This window comes from Rutidosis leptorrhynchoides, chromosome 5 (assembly GCF_046630445.1).
Source record: "Rutidosis leptorrhynchoides isolate AG116_Rl617_1_P2 chromosome 5, CSIRO_AGI_Rlap_v1, whole genome shotgun sequence".
NCBI lineage: Eukaryota > Viridiplantae > Streptophyta > Magnoliopsida > Asterales > Asteraceae > Rutidosis > Rutidosis leptorrhynchoides.
In genome coordinates, this window is record NC_092337.1 from 454,674,168 (window position 1) to 454,697,146 (window position 22,979).

Sequence of the window (22,979 nt, forward strand, 5' to 3'; positions counted from 1 at the left end):
ACAACATATTCTTTTATTTAAAGGTGATGATTAATATACCACCGCATGATCCACAATCAAAAGGATCAATTCCTTCCCTTTTATTCTTCTTCATAAAACTCGGGAACATAGCCAAACATCAAAGATGAACAGTGACCGGGCGATGTCACTTTTTGATCAACATTCCGAGTCAATTGAAGATTCAGGGTTATGAGTCGACTCAATGAAGGATCAATAACATCTATAATTTCACGAGTTAACTCATTGAGTCGATTTCATTGCTCATGCACCGAAGAATAAGAAATGTATACTTAAAAACAACATATGCACTTCCTGCTCATTAAAGTTGGGCTTAACTTAACAACCCTAACTTTTTAACTTTACTTAACAAGCCATGATCTTTTCACCATTGGCTTGTTTACAACATAGATAGATGAACATTTTTACAATGAAACACTTGTAATTACATAATAAACATAACTCAATTCTACTCATTTGCTTCATGAGTGTGCTCAAGCCGAACATGTGGACATTCCCTTTCGGGTTCACCGCTCGACCATAAAATTTTGAGATCCCCTCTCTTCTTTCCTAATGACAAAAAGGTCCCTGCATCACATGCGCTCGACTCGTTAGTATCACTTACCTACCATTTAGGCATTGGCTTAACAATATCTGAGTGGCCCATCAACAGTAAGCCAATAGGTTGAGGGTTCAAGCCTCAATTGACATATACATATGCGTGTGTAATGGATGTGTGAGTCTCTTTTTTTCTTTACAGAAAGAGACCATCTTTTAACTTGACTATTATACACAAATCATATAACTCAAAAATCAAATTAAAATCCAAAAATTACCTAAAGTAAAAGGAACGATGTATAGCAATGCTGGCTGACCATGACCATCCATAAGATTTAACGCCACGTAAGTTACAAGGAGACCTGTGTAAAATGCCAAACGATTTCATTAGAACATCTCAACGAGGATCAATGCGTTTTACATGCAGTGTCTACAAAAAGAAAAAACCTGAAAAATTAAGGCTCTTACCTAATCCATAAGCAAACATTGCCCACAAGAAATATCCAGTTCGAACGTGCTTTTTCGCCAACCAATCATATCTGCATGATGTTTTTCAAGCAAAACTAAAAAAGTCCAATATCTAGATCAATAGTTGGAGAATAAGCATGTTAACACTCAAGCTCAAACACAACCACCGGTGAAATCTATTGTCCCGTTGAAACCTTCGATGGACAAAGGATTATTGGTTTCAGAACATATTCCAACATTATCAAGAATCAAGAACCATCGATAAAAAAGTCTTCATGAAGATTGTGGTAAGAAAAAGTATATTTTTATATAAGATAACAAACCTGAGGTAAAACGTGACTCGAAAACCAGGTAAGAATGTTACCAAAAATTTAAAGAAAAATAAAGGTCCAATCTTTTAATTAATGGTTGGAGAATAAGCATGTCAGATGACAAATCAGTTGGATCATCTTGAGGCGGGTCAAAACAAGTTGGCTCCTTATTTCATGATCCCGTTGGATCATCTTCTACAACCAATTACCCTCTTAACACTTTATCCAACGAAGTATTTAAAGGGACCATGGGGTTACGGGATTGTACTTGAGCTTAGGTGTTATTTTCTACATCTGAAATACCAAAATGATCAAAAAGGTATGACCTTTATGCAACCACTTTTGGCAATGTGAGTCCTTCATTTGATGATCTTGTTATTTCAGATGAAGAAACCAACACCGAAGCTCATATGCAAGCACTCATAAACTCTATTCTCCCCTTAGATAGTTTGGTGGATAAAGTGTCGGGGAATGATTGGTTTGATAGGATGATCCAAATGATCAAGATTAAGAATTGTGATCAATAATTTATACACTATTTAATTAAATAAGAATACAAACCTGAGGGAAAATGCAATTAGTAAACCAGGTAAAAGGATATCACCAAAGCCAATGATACTAAAACCGCCCCACGGGTCAAACATGCGCGGTATCTTCAGTAGCATCGGGATACCATCCTCCCCACTTTTGTCCCCACGAGCCACCTAAAAAGATATAATCTCCCATAACTAATTAAGCAATTAAGGCGAAACCAAAAGTTGATTAGTGATAACTTAGGATCAAGGTTAACATACCACAATCATTACACTTTCGTGGAACAATTTCTTTGAAATAAAAACCCAAAAAATGTCATAGAAGAAAGCACAACCTAGCAGAACCGTCCCAACCTGTGTTACAAGACACAAATGTCATTATTTTGAATTTGTCATTGTTAGAATGTCATTTCTTGAATAAGAAAAATGGCTACCTTAAGATTAGGTACGTGCACAATTTGAAGTACAGTTATTATCAACGCAATTCCCTGTAGGAACAAACATAATTATCATTAGTAAAACATTTTTGAGTTTTAGAGAATGCATTAGATGTAAAGTTGACTTTACAAGTATATCTTGACCGATCCATGCAAACTTGGATTCGCGATATACTGCCCAAACAACAGCGAAAACCACGCAAAATGGCATAACAGCTAAGGTAAGATATGAAACCGCTCCAAAGAACGGCACTTTAATATACGATTGTGCAGCATGTTTGAACCACCTGAAAATTTTAATACATATCTTTCAACTGTTACATATCAGTATCCAAGTTTTAAACTTTATTAAATAATTAGTTCTTCGGTTTACAACATGAGAAAATGAATAATACAAGAAGAAATCTTTCACCTTGATAGCAAAGCAACTATGCATGCTTGCAATCCCTGCATTAAAAGAGTCTTTTTTATCAAATTTGTTTTGAGTATTGCTTTTTTTTTTTAAAAAGAAAAAAAATGTTTTTTTTTTGGATAATTTACAACACGGAAACATACCTCTACGCCACCTATGCAAAATATGACGACCAAAAGTTCGATAAACCAAGCGGACATCAACTTATAAAGGAGAATCAAGAAACAAGAAGCAACGATTACAAACAAGATTGCAGATTTTGTATTGACTTCTACAATGCCACTTGTACCAACAAATTTTGCATTGGAAAGATCCTCCGAAGCGTCCTACAAAAACATAAGATACTTCATACGTCAATGTGTGCCACGTCAGCGCCAAGTAGGACATCCAAGTTTACAAAAAGAATACGTAACTTACCTCTAGTAATTTATCATGTTCAATAGCTGCTTCGTTTGCACTCCATGCAGACCAATAAGAGGCGCACAAGATGGTACCGACCGCCATTAGCCATAAAAATACTTCGGCTATGTCTACAACTGGTCTTCGTGGTGAGTATAACTGCACAGAAACTAAAGTGTGGTTGGAAACCTTCAATTAAGAGTAGCTGATGTTAAAGCAGAGGGGTATAAAATACTATTAATTTTTACCAGGAAAATACTATTAAATACGATACAATTTTACACAAGATATTTATTTATTTATAGAATGGATATACTTAAACCTTGCTACAACACTTATAGGCAGTGTACCTAATCGTACAGTAGTGTAGTTTTTAGTAAGTCCGGTTCGTTCCACAGGGAAATCTTTAAACAAAGCTCAACGCTATATTAGTTTACTTTTATAAAAATACAAATATATATATAAGTAATATTATTATTATAAAGGGGGGTTTTTACCGTTTAATGACCGGTTTGTCGATTTTAAGACTTTAGTCGCAGTTAAAACCTAATGTAAAATATAAAATAAATACAAGACTTAAATTAAAGCTTAAAGTAAATAACGATAATGAAATTACGAATAATAAAAATGCGATAAAATTAAATTGCGATAATTAAAAAGTACGATAATTAAAAGTGCGATTATATAAAATAACAATAAATAAAAGTGCGATAATTAGAAGTGCAATTAAATATAAAATAAAGGAAATTAAATATGAAATAAAAGAATTATGCTTATTTAAACTTCCGTAATCATGATGTTTGACGTGTTGATTTTAGTTTTATGCCCATGGGTTAATTGTCCTTTGTCCTGGATTATTCAATATGTCCGTCTGGTTTTTGTCCATAACAGTCCATCAGTCATAAATATAAATTGCAAGTGTCCTTGTCAAATTATTATTATACCCGAAGATAAATATTCCAACTAATTGGGGATTCGAATTGTAACAAGGTTTTAATACTTTGTTTAATGAATACACCAGGTTATCGACTGCGTGTAAACCAAGGTTTTACTACTTTGTTAACAATTACACCAATTACCCTTGAATGTAATTTCACCCCTGTTTTAATTATTCTAGTGGCTATTAATCCATTCCCGTGTCCGGTTAAATGAACGATTATTCGTACATATAAATACCCCGCCCATCGTGTCCGATCGAGTGTATATGGTAATTTATAGGGACGCCCAATTGTAAATCTTTATATTAACATTAACAAACTTTCATTTAGTTAAACAAATATAAAGCCCATTAATAGCCCATAGTCTAGTTTCCACAAGTGTCGTTCTTTTGTCCAAACCCCAATTATGGTACAAAGCCCAATTACCCAATTTTAATAATTAGCCTAACATCATGATTACTTCGTTTTAAACAAGCATAATAATAACTTAGCTACGAGACATTAATATAAAAAGGTTGAACATAACTTACAATGATTAAAAATAGCGTAGCGTTACACGGGCAGAATTTCGACTTACACCCTTACAACATTCGCTAACATACCCTTATTATTATAATTAAAATTAAAATATAAATTATAAATATAAATATATATTACTTCGTATGAATGAGAAGAAAAAATGATGATGATTTTGATCAGAATTCGGGTTGATTTATAGCCAGACTTGATTTTTGGGGCTCCGCGACTCGCGGCCAAATACCCTTAAAACTCCGCGAGTCGCGGAGAGGTATTTACAGTTTACACCCTTGGAGTTTCCTGCTGCCGACGGTTTTAAATATATATATATAATATATATATAATTAATATAATTAATTATATATTATATTATATTTATATATATAGTTAACTTGTAATTTTTAGTCCGTTGCGTCGAGCGTTAAGAATTGACTCTGGTCCCGGTTCCGGATTTTCGAACGTCCTCGCGTACAATTTAATATCTTGTACTTTGCGTTTTGAATCTTGTACTCTTGTGATTTTGAGACGTTTCTTATCAATAATTGGAACCTTTTTGATTGTCTTTTGTTCTTTTGAGCTTTTTGGTCGTTTGCGTCTTCAAATCGTCGAATCTGTCTTTTGTCTTCACCTTTTATTATTTAAACGAATATCACTTGTAAATAGAACAATTGCAACTAAAAGCTTGTCTTTCTTGAGGAATAATGCTATGAAATATATGTTCGTTTTTAGCATTATCAAATATTCCCACACTTGAGCGTTGCTTGTCCTCAAGCAATATTGTCTTGAAATACTAGAATCACTTCTTTATTCTTCACACTTTGTACATCAGTGATTTCTATACGGCGGTATAAACAATGGTAGTAACGATATGGTTTACAGTCCCACATGACTATAAAAATTTAGATCCATTAAGGAAATTGGATCTTTATGAAAACATTTGATCTTTTGAAAATTAAATCTAGTTTTTACCCTAGATAAGTTTTCCGGAATAACCCTTTACCGGTGTTTGCAAAATATTTGTGGGTTTGGTGGGTTTCAGATTTGAAAATTTTAGCTCAAAACTTGCGGTTTTGTGTCACCCACTTGCTAACCTTGTATTTGGAAAGCAACACGTCCAGTTTACTTGTTCCGTATATTACCTTTCGGCAAACTACCGTCCGGTTGTAAAGGAAAGCGTTGAACAAGCAACTGTTTAAGGCAATGTCCCGTGACATGCTTTTGATTATGGTCTATAACGTGTCGGACGCAATTACTATCCTTGGTAGGAGCAGTAGTAAAGCTCACCCTTATAATTTTTCGGTCTGGCACAAGGTCCTGTCTTTTGACCATGCTATGCAACCACCGTTCTTACGGTTGACACCCGATTTGGTTCAGGTGACCTAATGAATTCCAGGTGAATTCCTAGGATTTTACGTTCAATGGTAATGAACGCATTGAAAATAGGGTTTTCAGAAAACAAATCGGTTTATAATTTTGATCAAAATATTTTCTCGTTCAAGCTCGAGTTTAGATATCATTGAATTCCATGAGTTTGTAATTCTCAATCTTTAAGGTCAATCTCTAGGATTGAGTAATATCAGTCTTAAAAGCTGATTTTTAATCTTTAAGGAGATTATCCTTTCTGGGGATCTGATTCATTAGTCTTATCCAGCTAATTTGCACGGTGCCTCCCCATTGTACGAGATAAATCCTTCTCATGGTTAGGATAAATCTGACCACTTGGCGACCCTGTTTAATGCTGAGGTCCGTGGATTTCCTGCTGATTTTAGTGATGACTTTTCTAGATTTTTCGTCAACCTACAGCTGGTCTGAACGACAACTTCATGACCTAAATCAAGAAGCGCGTGTCTTTTTTCGGAAGACTTTACTTCCTTTTAATGATGGAATTGATTCATCGTGTAGATCCATCTCTTCTTTTCTTTCATCGGGTAAAACAGTTTAGTTTAGTTCAAAGCAAAAGTATTTTCAGTTATTTGTTACAAATATATGTGACATATGTTTAAAATAACTTGGTAAATTTTCCCACACTTGGCTTTTTATTTTTCTTTTTATCGTCCTCTATTCCATTTTAAATGAATTTTAACATTTTAGTTTGTTTCTCAATTTATGTCCTTTCCGAGGTAACAATAATTTCGGTGTTAAAACCTAGTTTTATCGTTCATAAATATGTATAAACATGATTTGAATTCATTTAATTGAAAAATTTTACTAGAATTGGGTAGTCAGTATATAAGACTAGGGCTGTTCTTTTTTATCAGAGAGCACTAGATTCTAATACAACTACTGCTTTACTAGTATTTTAATGGTAACCAAGTGTTTAATAAAAATTTTTAAAATCCGAAAGAATTTAACCCCTTCCCACACTTAAGATCTTGCAATGCCCTCATTTGCAAGAAATCAGTAACAATTTAAATTATTGAGGGTGATTTGTGTGAAAATGATTAAATTTTTACCAAAGTTTCCAAATATATTGGCGTTTGTTTGCTGAATGATAAATGGTGCACGTCATTTGTTCATTCCGTCTTGTTGTTATTTCACATATATTTTGCATCTTGTCGTCAAAATTACTTGCTTTTGCTGAACTTAATGCCAGTCTTTGAAAATGCGTTGTTTTACCCTGTTATGTACATAAGATAAATTGCAAACATATATACATATTTTTGAAGTTTGGTATATTACCCCACATTCAAAAATTATTAAAATCTAAGAATAAAAGTTAGATAATTATAAAAATGATTACAATATTAACAAAAGTATTAAACATATCAATAATTACAAATTACAAAATAATAAAACAAAATAAGTAAACTAAGGATGATATTGGTACCAATAGGGGTTCCACGCATAACCATAAGTGCTATAGAATGCTTCGGCAGGGTCATACGTAGGATATGGTGGCTGCATCTCTATCGACCAAGGAGGGAAGACGGGTTTCGGAGTAGGAATATAGTTTCTACCTATATGTTGGCAATGCGCTATGATCTGGTTCTGATGAACTTGCCAATCTTCAAATGCTCTCTGTCTAGCATTTTCGTATTCCTGAGAAGCTATAAACCTATGCATTTCTTGCATCTCATTCCCCCCTCCTACATTACCTTGTTCCTGGTTTCTCTCTACCTGTGGATGTCTACCATTGTATCGTACTGCGGCGTTATTTCGCCGCTTCAACACTTTTGCACCATGGTATACATTTAAACCTATAGTGTCGCGGGGTTCCGGCTCTTCTACTAATAATCCCCCCCGACTTATATCCACACCGAGATATTCACCAATCAAAGTAATAAAAATACCACCTCCTATTATGCTATGTGGACGCATCCCTCGAACCATAGCTGATAAATAATAACCCACACAATATGGTATACTTACAGCGCTGTGTGGGTCTCGAATACACATATGGTAAAACAAATCTTGTTCATTTACCTTTTCTTTGTTTTTACCCCTTTGTGTAATCGAATTAGCTAAAAACCTATGTATTACTCTTAATTCGGCTCTATCTATATCCAAATAAGAGTAGTTTCCCCCTTTGAAACGGTGGTGGCTTGTCATTTGACTCCACACACCATGTGTATCAAAATTCTCATCTATTTTCCTACCGTTTAGTATCAATCCTCTACAATCGGCAGACGCTAATTCCTCAGGCGTATATATACGTAAAGCCTGAGCCATGTCCAGTAAAGACATGTGGCGCATCGAACCGCCTAACAAAAATCTAATAAAAGAACGATCGGTTAAACTAGCTACCCGATCATTCAACTCTATACTACATAACAACTCTTCACACCATACTTTATATACAGGTCTGCGTATGGTGAATAAACATATCCAGTCATTAAAATAAGAATTACCATACCTCTGTACCAGTAATTCCCTAATTGGCCCGGCCAATTCTACAGCTTCCAAGGGTCCCCATTCTATGACCCTTGGTACCTCAACAACCTTGGAATGAAGAGTATGCAAACCCCGTTGATATTTTGGATAATCTATCCAAAGTCTGTCAAATCGCAGGTTCGGGTGCAACTGTTCCAAGTGCATATCTGAAAAGGTCATGACTGGATGAGGTACATCCTGCTTGTAGTAGTTATCTACCTCCTGTTGTTCCAAGTTCTCAGCAGGAGCATGACGGGCTTGGGATGAAGATTCACCCCTTTCATTCTGCAAAACACATCAAACACAAATTTTGTGCATCCAAATATGCATTAGTGTCAGCAAAATCATCAATCAAAATAATTACAATGACATTATCAATTTATATCAAACTTAAGCTTATTTTCACATTTTTATCAAATCTACACTTTTTCAAATAAGCATATACGAAAATTTTTGCCAAGTTCATAAGCATTCAACTCAAATAACATGTCAAAATAATCATTACTAGCAAATAAACAAGTCTCAAATGGCATTATCTTTCAAAAATCAAGTTCACGAATTTTGGACTTGAAAAAGTCCACTTTAATTCTCAAAATCATGTTTAGGCTCAAAGTTTGGATCATTTAACTACCTAGACATGTTACACTACTCAATTTAGCAACAATTCATGACAAAAATCGGCCATAACCTGTTTATATCAAAAAGCCCCAAATTTGCTCAAGAACACAAACCCTAGATTATTCAAAATTTGAAGTTTAAGGCTTCTAATCATGTTAAACAGCATCAATCTAGGTTATACAAGCATAATACATAAACAATTTAAGTCTAATTACACTAAAAAGCATCAAAATCAAATTGGGGAAAAATAGCTCAAGAACACTAAAATTCGAATTAAATGGTGTTTAGGTGTAGAAATTTACCGTTTTTCTTGAGTAGTTCTTAGATATCATCCTTCTCAACATGATTTTAGCAAAAAATTTGGTGATTAACGGTTAAAAATTGAGATTTTTGGGGGTGATTTTCGGGTTTTTTCGAGGTGTTTTCGCAGTATTTTTGCTGTGTTTTTGTTTGTGGGAGTGAACTGATCGTGCAGCTAGTTTTATTTTTTTTTCTGTAATTTTGTCCCTCCGCGAGTCGCGGAGGTTTGCACTGCAAACTCCGCGAGTCGCGGAGTTTACCCTTTTTTTTTTTTTTTTTTTTTTTTTTTTTTTTTTATAATCTTTAACTTATAAAACAATTAAGAAATTAATTTTAAAATTTTGTTTCCCTTGTTATTTAGGACGAGGTCGTTTCGGATCGATGTCCTAGTCCGTCCCTCGACAAAATTTTAAAATTTGTCTTTTTGTAGCGATTGTTTTAAAAGCTAAGATTTTTGGGTTTTTTAATGTTTTTGGCATACTTTAAATCAATAAGATTAAAAATAATGATAATAAAAGTTCTCGTCCCTCCCTCGGGTAAAGCAATTTCGGTTCAAAGACCTAGTCTTCAACTTACGACGAATTTTAAAAATCATATTTTTAACTTAATGAGATAAAGTAAATTTTTGTTTTTAAATTCACACAACTTAAATATAAAATTCAAAATTAATAAAAAAAATAATCACACCAAACTTAAAATTTGAAATGCATAAAATTAAAATTTCATATTTTAAAAATTAAAAATTCACACCAAACTTAATTTATAAATTTATAAATTCATACCAAACTTAATTTAAAAATTAATAGATTCATACCAAACTTATATTAATTTTTCAAATATTTACAATTTTAATTATATTGTTTTTACAAAGTTTACAATATTAATTTAAGATTTAAATATTAATTTTAAAAACACGGTAAAAATAAAATTAAAAATCTTTTTGTCTTTTTATCCCACTTTAATCAATCAAATATTATCAAAAATATGCGCCCCTCTTTTCGGTAAAGTAATTTCGGTTCCAAGACCTAATTTAACTCATGACGAATTTTTGAAATATTTTGGGTTGATTGATTAAAGATATTTATACCTTAAGAATAAACGTTAAATTTCGGTCGCCAAACCTAATTTTATTTAATACTAATTTAATACTTTTTAGCGAACAAATTAGCGTTTATTATCAAAAGGTTAAAAATAAAAATAAAAATAAAAACTGTACAGACATACCTGTGAAATAGATTTCTTAGTTATATGATCTATTATATTCATAAGATAGTCGGTTTAATTGGTTTTCCATGGCTGCATAGGCGTAACCTCGAGCATTCATTGTCTTTTCTTCTAAACATATGAACGGTCCGTCTCTGCATAAAGTAACAAATTCGGTATTTGAATAGGTTTGATTATTTGAACATTTACCTCCATGTGACCATTTTCCGCATTTGTGACATTTTTCTAGGTGTCGTGCTCTTCTTTTCGCTGCGGATTTTGATTTTCCTTTACCAAATTGTAACTTATTATCTTCGCATCTGGATCCTTTTCTAACTCCGTCCATTCTTTCTCTGATTACTGATACTATTTCACTCGGTAGTATGTCATTATTTCTTTTAGTGATCAAAGCGTGTAGCATTAGACCATGGTTTAGTTCACAGGCAGTCTTCATTTTGTAAAAACCTAAAAAAATAAAAATTCAGAATGGGGGGAGAAGACTAGTTCTTTAGGGTCTGCTAGGGAAAGACCATACGTGTTCCATTTTCGAGAACTACACGAAAACAGATAATCTAACTCTAACAGAAATACATATTATCCCTTAAACACTTGATTCTCCCCACACTTAGTTAGCTGTGGTGTCGAAATTGTGATTAACTTCGTTGTCGACTTCCATCGGACCATGTATGTAATGTTTAACTCTGTGACCATTAACTTTAAATTCAATCCCATTTGAATTTATCAATTCTATCGTTCCGTATGGGAAAACTCTTTTGACTATGAATGGTCCAGACCATCTTGACTTCAATTTTCCAGGAAATAGCTTGAATCGTGAATTGAAAAGAAGAACTCTGTCTCCTTCTTTAAATTCTTTTGAACTTCTGATTCTTTTATCATGCCATTTCTTCGTTCTTTCTTTATAGATTAACGAATTTTCGTATGCTTCATGTCTTAATTCTTCTAATTCGTTTAGTTGACTTAATCGTAGACGTCCGGCTTCATGTAAATCAAGATTACATGTCTTCAAAGCCCAAAATGCTTTGTGTTCAATTTCTACTGGAAGATGACATGCTTTTCCATAAACAAGTCTAAAAGGTGTGGTTCCAATTGGAGTTTTGTAGGCTGTTCTAAAAGCCCAGAGTGCATCCTCCAATTTAATGGACCATTCCTTTGGATTTGATCCTACGGTTTTCTCAAGAATACGTTTTAAAGCTCGGTTTGTATTTTCAACTTGTCCACTTGTTTGTGGATGATATGCGGTGGAGATTTTATGAGTTACTCCATATCTTTTAAGAACTTTCTCAAGTTGATTATTACAAAAATGAGTACCCCGATCACTTATTAAAGCTTTCGGTGTTCCAAACCTTGCAAAAAGACGTTTTAAAAAGTTGACTACAACTCGTGCATCGTTAGTTGGGAGAGCTTGTGCTTCCGCCCATTTAGATACATAATCAATGGCTACGAGTATATATAGATTATTATGAGATTTTGGAAATGGACCCATAAAGTCAATACCCCAAATGTCAAATACTTCACATACTTGGATGACATTTTGTGGCATTTCATCACGTTGACTTATTTTTCCGGCCCTTTGACATGCATCACAGGATTTGCAAAGAAGGTGTGCGTCTTTGTAAATTGTAGGCCAATAGAATCCAGCTTCATAAACTTTTCTTGCTGTTAGTTGAGGCCCATAATGCCCTCCTGTTGGTCCTGTGTGACAATGGTTTAAAATTTTACTAGCTTCATCTCCAAATACACATCGGCGTATTATTCCATCGGGACAACTTTTAAACAGATGTGGATCTTCCCAGAAATAGTGTTTTATATCACTGAAGAATTTCTTTCGTCTTTGGTATGATAATCCTTTTTCAAGGAATCCACAAACTAAGTAGTTTGCATAGTCTGCAAACCATGGGATTTCTTTATAATCTATCTTCAATAGATATTCATCAGGAAAGTTGTCTTGTATGGCCGATTCATTCAGAACTTCTAATTCGGGATTTTCAAGACGAGAAAGATGATCAGCGGCGAGATTTTCTGCTCCTTTTTTATCTCGGATTTCAATATCAAACTCTTGTAAGAGTAAGATCCAACGGATTAATCTTGGTTTAGCATCTTGTTTTGAAAATAGGTATCTAAGAGCAGAATGGTCGGTATAGACCACCGTTTTTGCTAGAACTAGATATGATCGAAATTTGTCAAAAGCAAAGACAATAGCAAGGAGTTCTTTTTCAGTAGTTGTATAGTTCGTTTGTGCTCCTTGTAATGTCTTACTAGCATAATATATAGGTTGAAATCGTTTTTCAATCCTTTGTCCTAAAACGGCTCCCATTGCAAAATCACTTGCATCGCACATTAGTTCAAATGGTAGATTCCAATTTGGTGTTATCATGATCGGTGCATTAGTGAGTTTTTCTTTAAGAATATTAAAAGATTTGATACATTCATCTGAAAAGATGAATGGCGCATCCTTTTCTAGGAGTTTATTCATAGGAGTGGCAATTTTAGAAAAATCTTTTATGAAACGTCGGTAAAAACCGGCATGCCCTAGAAAACTCCTAACTCCTCTAACATTTGTGGGATGTGGAAGTTTAGCAATTACATCTACTTTAGCTCTATCCACTTCAATTCCTTCTTTTGAAATTTTATGTCCAAGAACTATGCCTTCTTTAACCATGAAATGGCATTTCTCCCAATTAAGTACTAGATTTGATTTTTCGCATCTAATTAGCATTCGTTCCAGATTAACTAGACATGATTTAAATGTATCACCGAAGACTGAAAAGTCATCCATGAATACTTCCATGCATTCTTCTATCATGTCGTGAAAAATTGCCATCATACACCTTTGAAAGGTTGCAGGGGCGTTACAAAGTCCAAATGGCATGCGTTTGTAAGCAAAAGTACCATAAGGGCACGTGAATGTGGTTTTCTCTTGGTCCTCGGGTGCTATTGGAATTTGAAAATATCCGGAAAATCCATCTAGAAAACAATAGTAACTATTTCCGGCTAATCTTTCCAACATTTGATCTATGAAAGGTAAGGGAAAGTGATCTTTTCTGGTGGCGTCATTTAATTTTCTATAATCAATACATACACGCCATCCTGTTACAGTCCTAGTAGGAATAAGCTCATTTTTCTCATTTGTAATGACAGTCATGCCACCCTTCTTAGGCACGCATTGAACTGGGCTTACCCATGGACTATCAGAAATTGGATATATCAAACCTGCATCTAGCAGCTTAATAATCTCTTTCTTAACTACATCTTGCATATTAGGATTTAGTCTTCGTTGGCGTTGCACATACGTTTTATGACCTTCTTCCATAAGGATTTTATGTGTGCAATACGAAGGACTTATTCCTTTAATATCATGAATCTTCCATGCAATGGCTGGTTTATGAGCTTTCAACACAGAAATGAGTTGTGATTTCTCATTTTCAGTAAGAGAAGACGATATTATTACAGGTAATTCAGATTCACCATGTAAATAAGCGTATTCCAAATGGTTTGGAAGTGGCTTTAACTCTAATTTCGGAGGTTCTTCTATCGATGATTTATATCGATATCTGTCTTCTTCTTTTAGCATTTGAATTTCTTCTGTTGTTGGTTCATATCCATTAGCTATAAGTGTAGCTAACATTTCAGCTTCATCAATTGGTTCATTTCCTTCTCCTAAAGAACATTCTCCTGTTCCTTGTAATTCTGGAAATTCTTCTAATAATTCCGCATGTGCATCTATAGTTTGAATATAATAACATGTATCATCTGCAGATTGTGGTTGTTGCATTGCTCTATCAACTGAAAAGGTAACACTCTCATCCTCTATACTTAGGGTCAGTTTCTTACCGAACACGTCTATCATTGCTTTAGCCGTGTTTAAGAATGGTCTTCCTAATATGAGAGGAACTTGAGAATCTTCTTCCATGTCTAAAACAACAAAATCTACTGGAAATACTAAAGTACCAACTTTAACTAGCATGTTCTCCATTATCCCTCTAGGATATTTTATTGATCTATCGGCTAGTTGTATGCTTATTCTGGTTGGTTTCAATTCTCCAAGGTCTAGTTTAGCGTATAGTGAATACGGCATTAAATTTATACTAGCACCTAAATCAGCCAATGCTTCTATTGAACTAAGACTACCCAGAAAACATGGAATTGTGAAACTTCCTGGATCAGATAGTTTTTCTGGTATCTTATTCAACAGCACTGCTGAACAATTAGCATTCATAGTAACAGCCGAGAGTTCTTCCATTTTCTTTCTATTCGTGATTAGATCTTTCAAGAATTTAGCATACCTTGGCATTCCTGAAATTACGTCAATGAAAGGAAGATTTACATTTATCTGTTTAAACATATCCAAGAATTTGGATTGCTCGGCTTCAAGTTTTTCCTTCTTCATTTTACTCGGATAAGGAAGTGGTGGTTGGTATGGTTTAACATAAGGTTTAGCCTTAACTGTGTTATCTTCATTAACCTTCTCAACTACCGGTTCTTTTCCCTTATCTTGATCAGGTTGTGGTTCTTGTGTAGTAGGAATAGTTTCCTCAGAAGTTACAGGTATTTCAGGTGATTTAAGTGTCGTACCACTTCTTGTGGTAATAGCTTTAGCTGTTTCATTCCGAGGGTTAGCATTTGTATCACTAGGTAAACTTCCCGGTTTTCTTTCACCTATTAACCTTGCTAGGTTACTCACTTCTTGTTCCAGATTTTGAATAGAAGCTTGTTGATTTCTAAATGCTTGAGCATTTTGTTCATTGGTTTGTTTTTGAGATGTGAAAAACTGCGTTTGAGTTTCAACTAGCTTCGTCATCATATCTTCTAAATTCGGCTTTTTATCATCGGTTTGTTGTGGTGGTTTGTTTTGAAAATTAGGTCTTTGCTGATTGTAAGTATTATTGGATACTTGTTGATTGCTAGGACCTTGTTGGTTGTTGTATGGAATATTTCGGTTATAATTCTGGTTTTGATTGTAAATCGGTCTTGGCGGTTGATAATTATTCTGATAATTATTTCCAGGCCTTTGGTTTATGTATGAAATATTCTCTCTTTGTTCCATTGTTAATTCAATACTGAGACAATCTTTTGTCAAATGTGGTCCTCCACACTGCTCACAACTAATTCGTATAGCATGAATATCTTTAGTCATTTTTTCCATTCGTCTCTCGAAAGCATCTATCTTTGCGGAAATGGAATCTAAGTCATGGCTAGAATCGGCTCTAGCTGCTTTAGATGATCTAATGATATCTTTTTCTTGATGCCACTCATGTGAGTGGGAAGCAGTGTTATCAATAATTTTGTAAGCATCAGTTTCGGTTTTCTTCATAATAGAGCCACCAGCTGCTATATCTATGTCTTTTCTTGTAGTGATGTCGCATCCTTGGTAGAATATTTGTACTATTTGACAGGTGTCTAAACCATGTTGCGGACATCCTCTTAATAACTTCCCATATCTTGTCCACGCCTCATATAGAGTTTCATTTGGCTTTTGTGTGAACGTAACAATTTCTGCTTGAAGTCTTACGGCTTTTGATGCAGGAAAGAATTGTTTAAGAAATTTATCAATTAAAACGTCCCATGTATCGATCGCCCCTTCAGGTAACGATTCCAACCAATCTTTGGCTTCTCCCTTTAAAGTCCAGGGAAATAACATGAGATATATCTGTTCATCCTCCACTTCTCGGATTTTAAATAGTGTGCAGATCCTATTAAAGGTACGTAGATGTTCATTTGGATCTTCCTTCGGCGCACCACTAAATTGGCATTGATTAGTCACCATGTGTAGAATTTGTCCTTTGATTTCATAATCTGGCGCATTAATGTCTGGATGAGTAATTGCGTGACCTTGGCCAGTGCGTTTAGCTCTCATTCGGTCTTCCATACTTAAAGGTTCCAGATTCTCCATAATTGAATTTGTTGAGCCGGTATCACTAGATGATTCTGATTTAATAGTTCGTTCCTCAACAATCTCTGTTTGAATGATTGGTGGTTCCGGAGGAAAGTTTAATGGTTCAGGATCTATGAACCGTTCCTGAATATTTTCTGGATTCTCAATTGTGAGGTCGGGTTCAAAAAATGGATTATCGGTATTTTGAACTGAAGTACTTGGTCGACTGGATGACGATTCTAAAGAAAAATCAACGGCGGTTATATTTGTTAAACGATGTCTTGATCGAGTTACAGGTGGTGAACGTACAAAAGGTGGTGAACGTCTTGCTCGGTGCATTCACAGAATATCCTATTAGTTTTTAAAAGGAAAGAAAAATTATAATAAGTTATCCAATCAATAGACTTTTCTGATTTTGCCCACGTTTCGAATAGCCAAAAGATGCAGCAGAGGGGCAGGATTCGTTTGGTCTCAATATAATTGAGGACTGTTTGGCTCCAATAACCCGGTCCACGTACAAATCCAACTATTACTACGAACCAGAAAATTTTGATGTCTATCAATTTAACCACTTAAAATAAATTTTCGTAATTTTAAGAAATTTAGATAAGAAGTAGAATAAAATTCTAAGTCCTAAAAACTAGAATGGCGAGAAATAAGAGAGAAAAAGAGTTCGTCGAAAAAGGTCGAAAAAGAAAAAAAAATGGTTGAAAAATAAAAGGTGACGGAAAAATAAAAGAAACTTATAGAAACTTAAAAATACTTAACTAATTTAACCTTATTACTACAACTAACTTAAAATTATAATCGCAAATTGAAATTACTAATTGGAATGATAATTGATACATAGTAAAAGGTCTAAAAATATTAAAGCTTACAAGGAAAAACTAAATTCCAAATGGAAATAACTTAAAAAGAAACTAAAACTTAAAAAGGCGTCGCAAAATTCTAAAGCACCTAAATCTTAGTCTAAAGAAAAAGCACTTAAGGAATTCTACGACAAAGCCTAAAAATCTAGGAGTAAAAATAACTATAGCTAAAACTAAGTTTAAAATTAAATATGAGCTAAAAATACAAAAGTTACGCTACAACGATTAAAAAGGTACAAAAATATAAAAATATACAAAAAATTGTAAAAAGTACAATTTTTATAAAAATATAATTTTTATGTTATTTATTTAATAAACTATTAATTTTACAATTTTAATAAAACTAATTAAACAAAATACATAAATATAAAGTAAAAAGTAAAAATAAAACTAAAATTAATAATAATAATAATAATATTTAAGTTAAATAATAATAATAATAAATTATAACCCGTAATCAATGCGAAATTAGGGTTTTTGTCCGTGTGTCAGAGGGCCTCCGCGAGTCGCGGCGAATAAAGAAGAAAACCCCGCGAGTCGCGGGGTTCAGAATTTGAGCTGACAGGTTTCACTTTTTACGCGTTTTTCTTTATATTTTTTTTTTTTTTTTTTTTATTTTGTTTTCTGTTTTTTTAATTAAATAAAAGATATTAAAATTAAAACTTATATTTTTATAAACTAAAATAAAAATAAAGAAACTTATAAAACTTAAATATTTAACAAAATCTTAAAAATGCTTATATTTTTGTTTTTCTTTTTATATTTTTGAATAATTAAAACGTATTTTTACAAAAACGACTTTTAATAAAAGTAACTAAAATTTTTTTTTTATATTAGCGTTGCGCTTCCGGCTTTTAAGATATTCCCCGGCAGCGGCGCCAAAAAAATACTTGATGTTAAAGCAGAGGGGTATAAAATACTATTAATTTTTACCAGGAAAATACTATTAAATACGATACAATTTTACACAAGATATTTATTTATTTATAGAATGGATATACTTAAACCTTGCTACAACACTTATAGGCAGTGTACCTAATCGTACAGTAGTGTAGTTTTTAGTAAGTCCGGTTCGTTCCACAGGGAAATCTTTAAACAAAGCTCAACGCTATATTAGTTTACTTTTATAAAAATACAAATATATATATAAGTAATATTATTATTATAAAGGGGGGTTTTTACCGTTTAATGACCGGTTTGTCGATTTTAAGACTTTAGTCGCAGTTAAAACCTAATGTAAAATATAAAATAAATACAAGACTTAAATTAAAGCTTAAAGTAAATAACGATAATGAAATTACGAATAATAAAAATGCGATAAAATTAAATTGCGATAATTAAAAAGTACGATAATTAAAAGTGCGATTAAATAAAATAACAATAAATAAAAGTGCGATAATTAGAAGTGCAATTAAATATAAAATAAAGGAAATTAAATATGAAATAAAAGAATTATGCTTATTTAAACTTCCGTAATCATGATGTTTGACGTGTTGATTTTAGTTTTATGCCCATGGGTTAATTGTCCTTTGTCCTGGATTATTCAATATGTCCGTCTGGTTTTTGTCCATAACAGTCCATCAGTCATAAATATAAATTGCAAGTGTCCTTGTCAAATTATTATTATACCCGAAGATAAATATTCCAACTAATTGGGGATTCGAATTGTAACAAGGTTTTAATACTTTGTTTAATGAATACACCAGGTTATCGACTGCGTGTAAACCAAGGTTTTACTACTTTGTTAACAATTACACCAATTACCCTTGAATGTAATTTCACCCCTGTTTTAATTATTCTAGTGGCTATTAATCCATTCCCGTGTCCGGTTAAATGAACGATTATTCGTACATATAAATACCCCGCCCATCGTGTCCGATCGAGTGTATATGGTAATTTATAGGGACGCCCAATTGTAAATCTTTATATTAACATTAACAAACTTTCATTTAGTTAAACAAATATAAAGCCCATTAATAGCCCATAGTCTAGTTTCCACAAGTGTCGTTCTTTTGTCCAAACCCCAATTATGGTACAAAGCCCAATTACCCAATTTTAATAATTAGCCTAACATCATGATTACTTCGTTTTAAACAAGCATAATAATAACTTAGCTACGAGACATTAATATAAAAAGGTTGAACATAACTTACAATGATTAAAAATAGCGTAGCGTTACACGGGCAGAATTTCGACTTACACCCTTACAACATTCGCTAACATACCCTTATTATTATAATTAAAATTAAAATATAAATTATAAATATAAATATATATTACTTCGTATGAATGAGAAGAAAAAATGATGATGATTTTGATCAGAATTCGGGTTGATTTATAGCCAGACTTGATTTTTGGGGCTCCGCGACTCGCGGCCAAATACCCTTAAAACTCCGCGAGTCGCGGAGAGGTATTTACAGTTTACACCCTTGGAGTTTCCTGCTGCCGACGGTTTTAAATATATATATATAATTAATATAATTAATTATATATTATATTATATTTATATATATAGTTAACTTGTAATTTTTAGTCCGTTGCGTCGAGCGTTAAGAATTGACTCTGGTCCCGGTTCCGGATTTTCGAACGTCCTCGCGTACAATTTAATATCTTGTACTTTGCGTTTTGAATCTTGTACTCTTGTGATTTTGAGACGTTTCTTATCAATAATTGGAACCTTTTTGATTGTCTTTTGTTCTTTTGAGCTTTTTGGTCGTTTGCGTCTTCAAATCGTCGAATCTGTCTTTTGTCTTCACCTTTTATTATTTAAACGAATATCACTTGTAAATAGAACAATTGCAACTAAAAGCTTGTCTTTCTTGAGGAATAATGCTATGAAATATATGTTCGTTTTTAGCATTATCAGTAGCATTAAATTAACCGGTAAAAGATAGAATCATAATACAAAGACGGGTAACAATTTCGATCTATTTACTCATGAACGGGTCAACAGTGGCTACGTTTGATCTCTAACGGGTCAAAAGTCAGATCAAGTGTACATGGGACACTTGTTATTGACAAGACATTTGGACAATTAAGTCTTTCGGGTCGATCCAACCTGTGCCAAAAAACCACCTGTTTTTTACCCTTTACCCGATCTGCCCATTTTGACACCCCTAAAAAGGACTTACTTGACGAATGATTAGACAACATTCTCTCTAATTCCACTCCAGCATCTTGTGGAAGCATGACAGTTGGTATGTGTATGTCGAGATCAGTTTCATCGGGCTCACAAACCATCTTGTACAGTTCTGTAGGGTTACAAAAAAAAGAAAAAAAAAAATTGTTACAAAAAAGAGGTAACAAAATGTTTATTTAAGTGAATATTGCGACTTGAATTATGAGAATTTGGCAAAATATGATTATCATTTGTGCTAAAGCAACCGAATACCTCTTTGGTTATTTATAATAAGGACTGCTGAAGCACCAGCAGCCTGTGCATTGTTTGCCTTTGTTGTGAATTTGCAATGACCTCGGGTCACCATGATGACATCACCCGTAAGCTACCATACGACAAAAATAAATGAGTCAGTATTTATTATCACTTAGTATCAAGATCTGAACTTTGATTTTGTCAAATAACATTATATTTATTTATCATTTAACTAAAAAAGAAAGACCTTATTCTTTGGTGGACTGCAACAATCACGTGGGTCCGATTGAGTAAGATTAGTTCGGTTTGCATTTTTCTCTTTGGATACAATGGTAGTTCCGAATCTTGCACCTACACCCACGAATTCGGAACTTTCTATACCATCAACCCAAGTTTGAACTTTCACCTATAAAACAACCAATGATTCAACTTAATATAAGACAATATAAGATACAGCAATTCGAAACTGATATCACTTTCAATACCTTAATAAAATACAATCAAGCTAAAATGTCAGTTTCAGTCTCTAAATACAGTGCATAATCATACTAGAAGAAACAATAAAACTCACTTAATATATCCATAAAAATTTATTATAAAGAAACTAAAACTTCACTAAATTTTGTATATACATACAATCTAGCTCTAGTGTCAAGAAACTTATTTATATATCACACAACAAAGCATTTAACATACTTTAAATTGTTACATATGCACAAACAATCAAGCTACAATCTCACTACAGATATATCAATGTAATATATAATGCAGCTGAACTTAACTTCAAATCAGGAAACATAGCATGCAATTAAGCTATGATCTCAGATCAAAGAAAATAAATGGATCAAAAACTAACATGGTAAAGATATATATTATAAACATATTTATACTCCACAAATGAAACATTTTACTAAAACAAATGTGTACCCAGTTCAGATAATTAAGAAAGAAACAAAATTGGAGCAAAAGCTAAAAAGAGGGTTTTACCAGCACAAAGTCATTCTCACAACCAGGTTTCTTGGGGGCAAATTTGTCATCATGAACAATATCACCGGCAGTCACCGGAGTTGGGTTATTATATAAAACAATAATTAATGATATAAACCAACAAAATTTCAAGAAACCCATGAAAAAAATACAATCTTTAGCATAAATATGCAGGTGAGATAGCTAATTAGTGTGTATTTTGGGGCGTTTGAAAGAGCCAAATCCACAAACAGTGAGTAGAGGATGAGATGAAACGACGACGTTTGTGAAAGAGAAAGATCTCTTCTTGTTTGGATCCTGCCGGTTTATAAGCAGAACAACCGGGGAAGTTTTATCTGTACCTTGTAAATACTCCCTCAGTCCCTCCTCAATCTATCATTTATCATAGTCAAAAAAAATTGTTTAAATATCTCATTATCATTATCACACCAAGGAACGTTTAACCGGGTTCAATTCCTGGAGGCGGAAGGTTTTCTCTCCAATTTTCTGCGATTAGTTGACAAGCAACCCGGGTAGTAGTTTCCTTATAGCGTGTGTGGGTGCAAATGATGAGGGTCGTTGAAATAAATGATCCGCTGATGCAAATTCGTCATTCAAAAAAAAATATCTCATTATCACTTTAATGAGGGTGTTAAAAATCTCAATTAACGTATTCTTTTCCAAATCAGGACATCAAAGTTGTTCGTATTAATAAGGTTGACGGATTAACGCAGATTAAAGAATAACAAAGGTGCCTTCAAAGCCGGTTAAGTCGGTTTCCTTGTTTGTTTTAGTGATGGTTTCTGTTTAAAATTTGGTGTTTGCTTAGTTTGTTTTTCTAGCATTCGTGTTCCTTTAGGATCTTGTTATGCCCGTTTAGTTCGTAATTTGGGTAAAGGTTTTTGCGATTCGTTTGTAGTTAGGTTAGAGTTATTTAGGTCTAGTCGTCTGTCATTCTAGCATGTTTACTTTTAGCGAGTCGTTTAGATGGTTTGGGATGTATTGGTTATGTGGATCCTTAATTTCTTGACGAAGATTTCCTAATTTTAATAGTATTCTTTATTTAGTAAAAAAAAAAAAAGTTTGTCCTCGTTAAGTTTTGTAGAAGCAATTTCACTTTACGAGGGTGTTTACTCGGGTAGTTTTAGTATTAGTTGCTCGTCAGACTTTAATGTCGTGGCTTCCAAATTTGATAAGGCTAATGGAAAACGCCTATGATCGAGGAATCAAATGAGACGAATCAGTTTTCCGCATTTTGATGCTATGATGGAGAGCATGGGCGCCGAAAAAGTCGAGGGCAGGCTTATCAATTCTCGTG

General features: G+C 33.5%; 1 protein-coding gene across 1 annotated transcript; it reads right to left on the bottom strand.

Moving 5' to 3' along the window:
• Positions 1-216: 216 nt before the first annotated feature.
• Positions 217-22,042, bottom strand: LOC139850574 (signal peptide peptidase-like 2). The gene is made up of 14 exons (XM_071840136.1): positions 21,683-22,042; positions 20,943-21,101; positions 20,714-20,825; positions 20,454-20,573; positions 3,134-3,285; positions 2,860-3,042; positions 2,717-2,751; positions 2,435-2,591; positions 2,302-2,355; positions 2,129-2,221; positions 1,896-2,038; positions 1,024-1,094; positions 834-917; positions 217-585 (listed from the first exon to the last, which is right to left on the bottom strand). The coding sequence occupies exons 1-14, from the start codon at positions 21,821-21,823 to the stop codon at positions 467-469; spliced, it is 1,623 nt and encodes a 540-aa protein (XP_071696237.1). The 5' UTR covers positions 21,824-22,042; the 3' UTR covers positions 217-466.
• Positions 22,043-22,979: the final 937 nt, after the last annotated feature.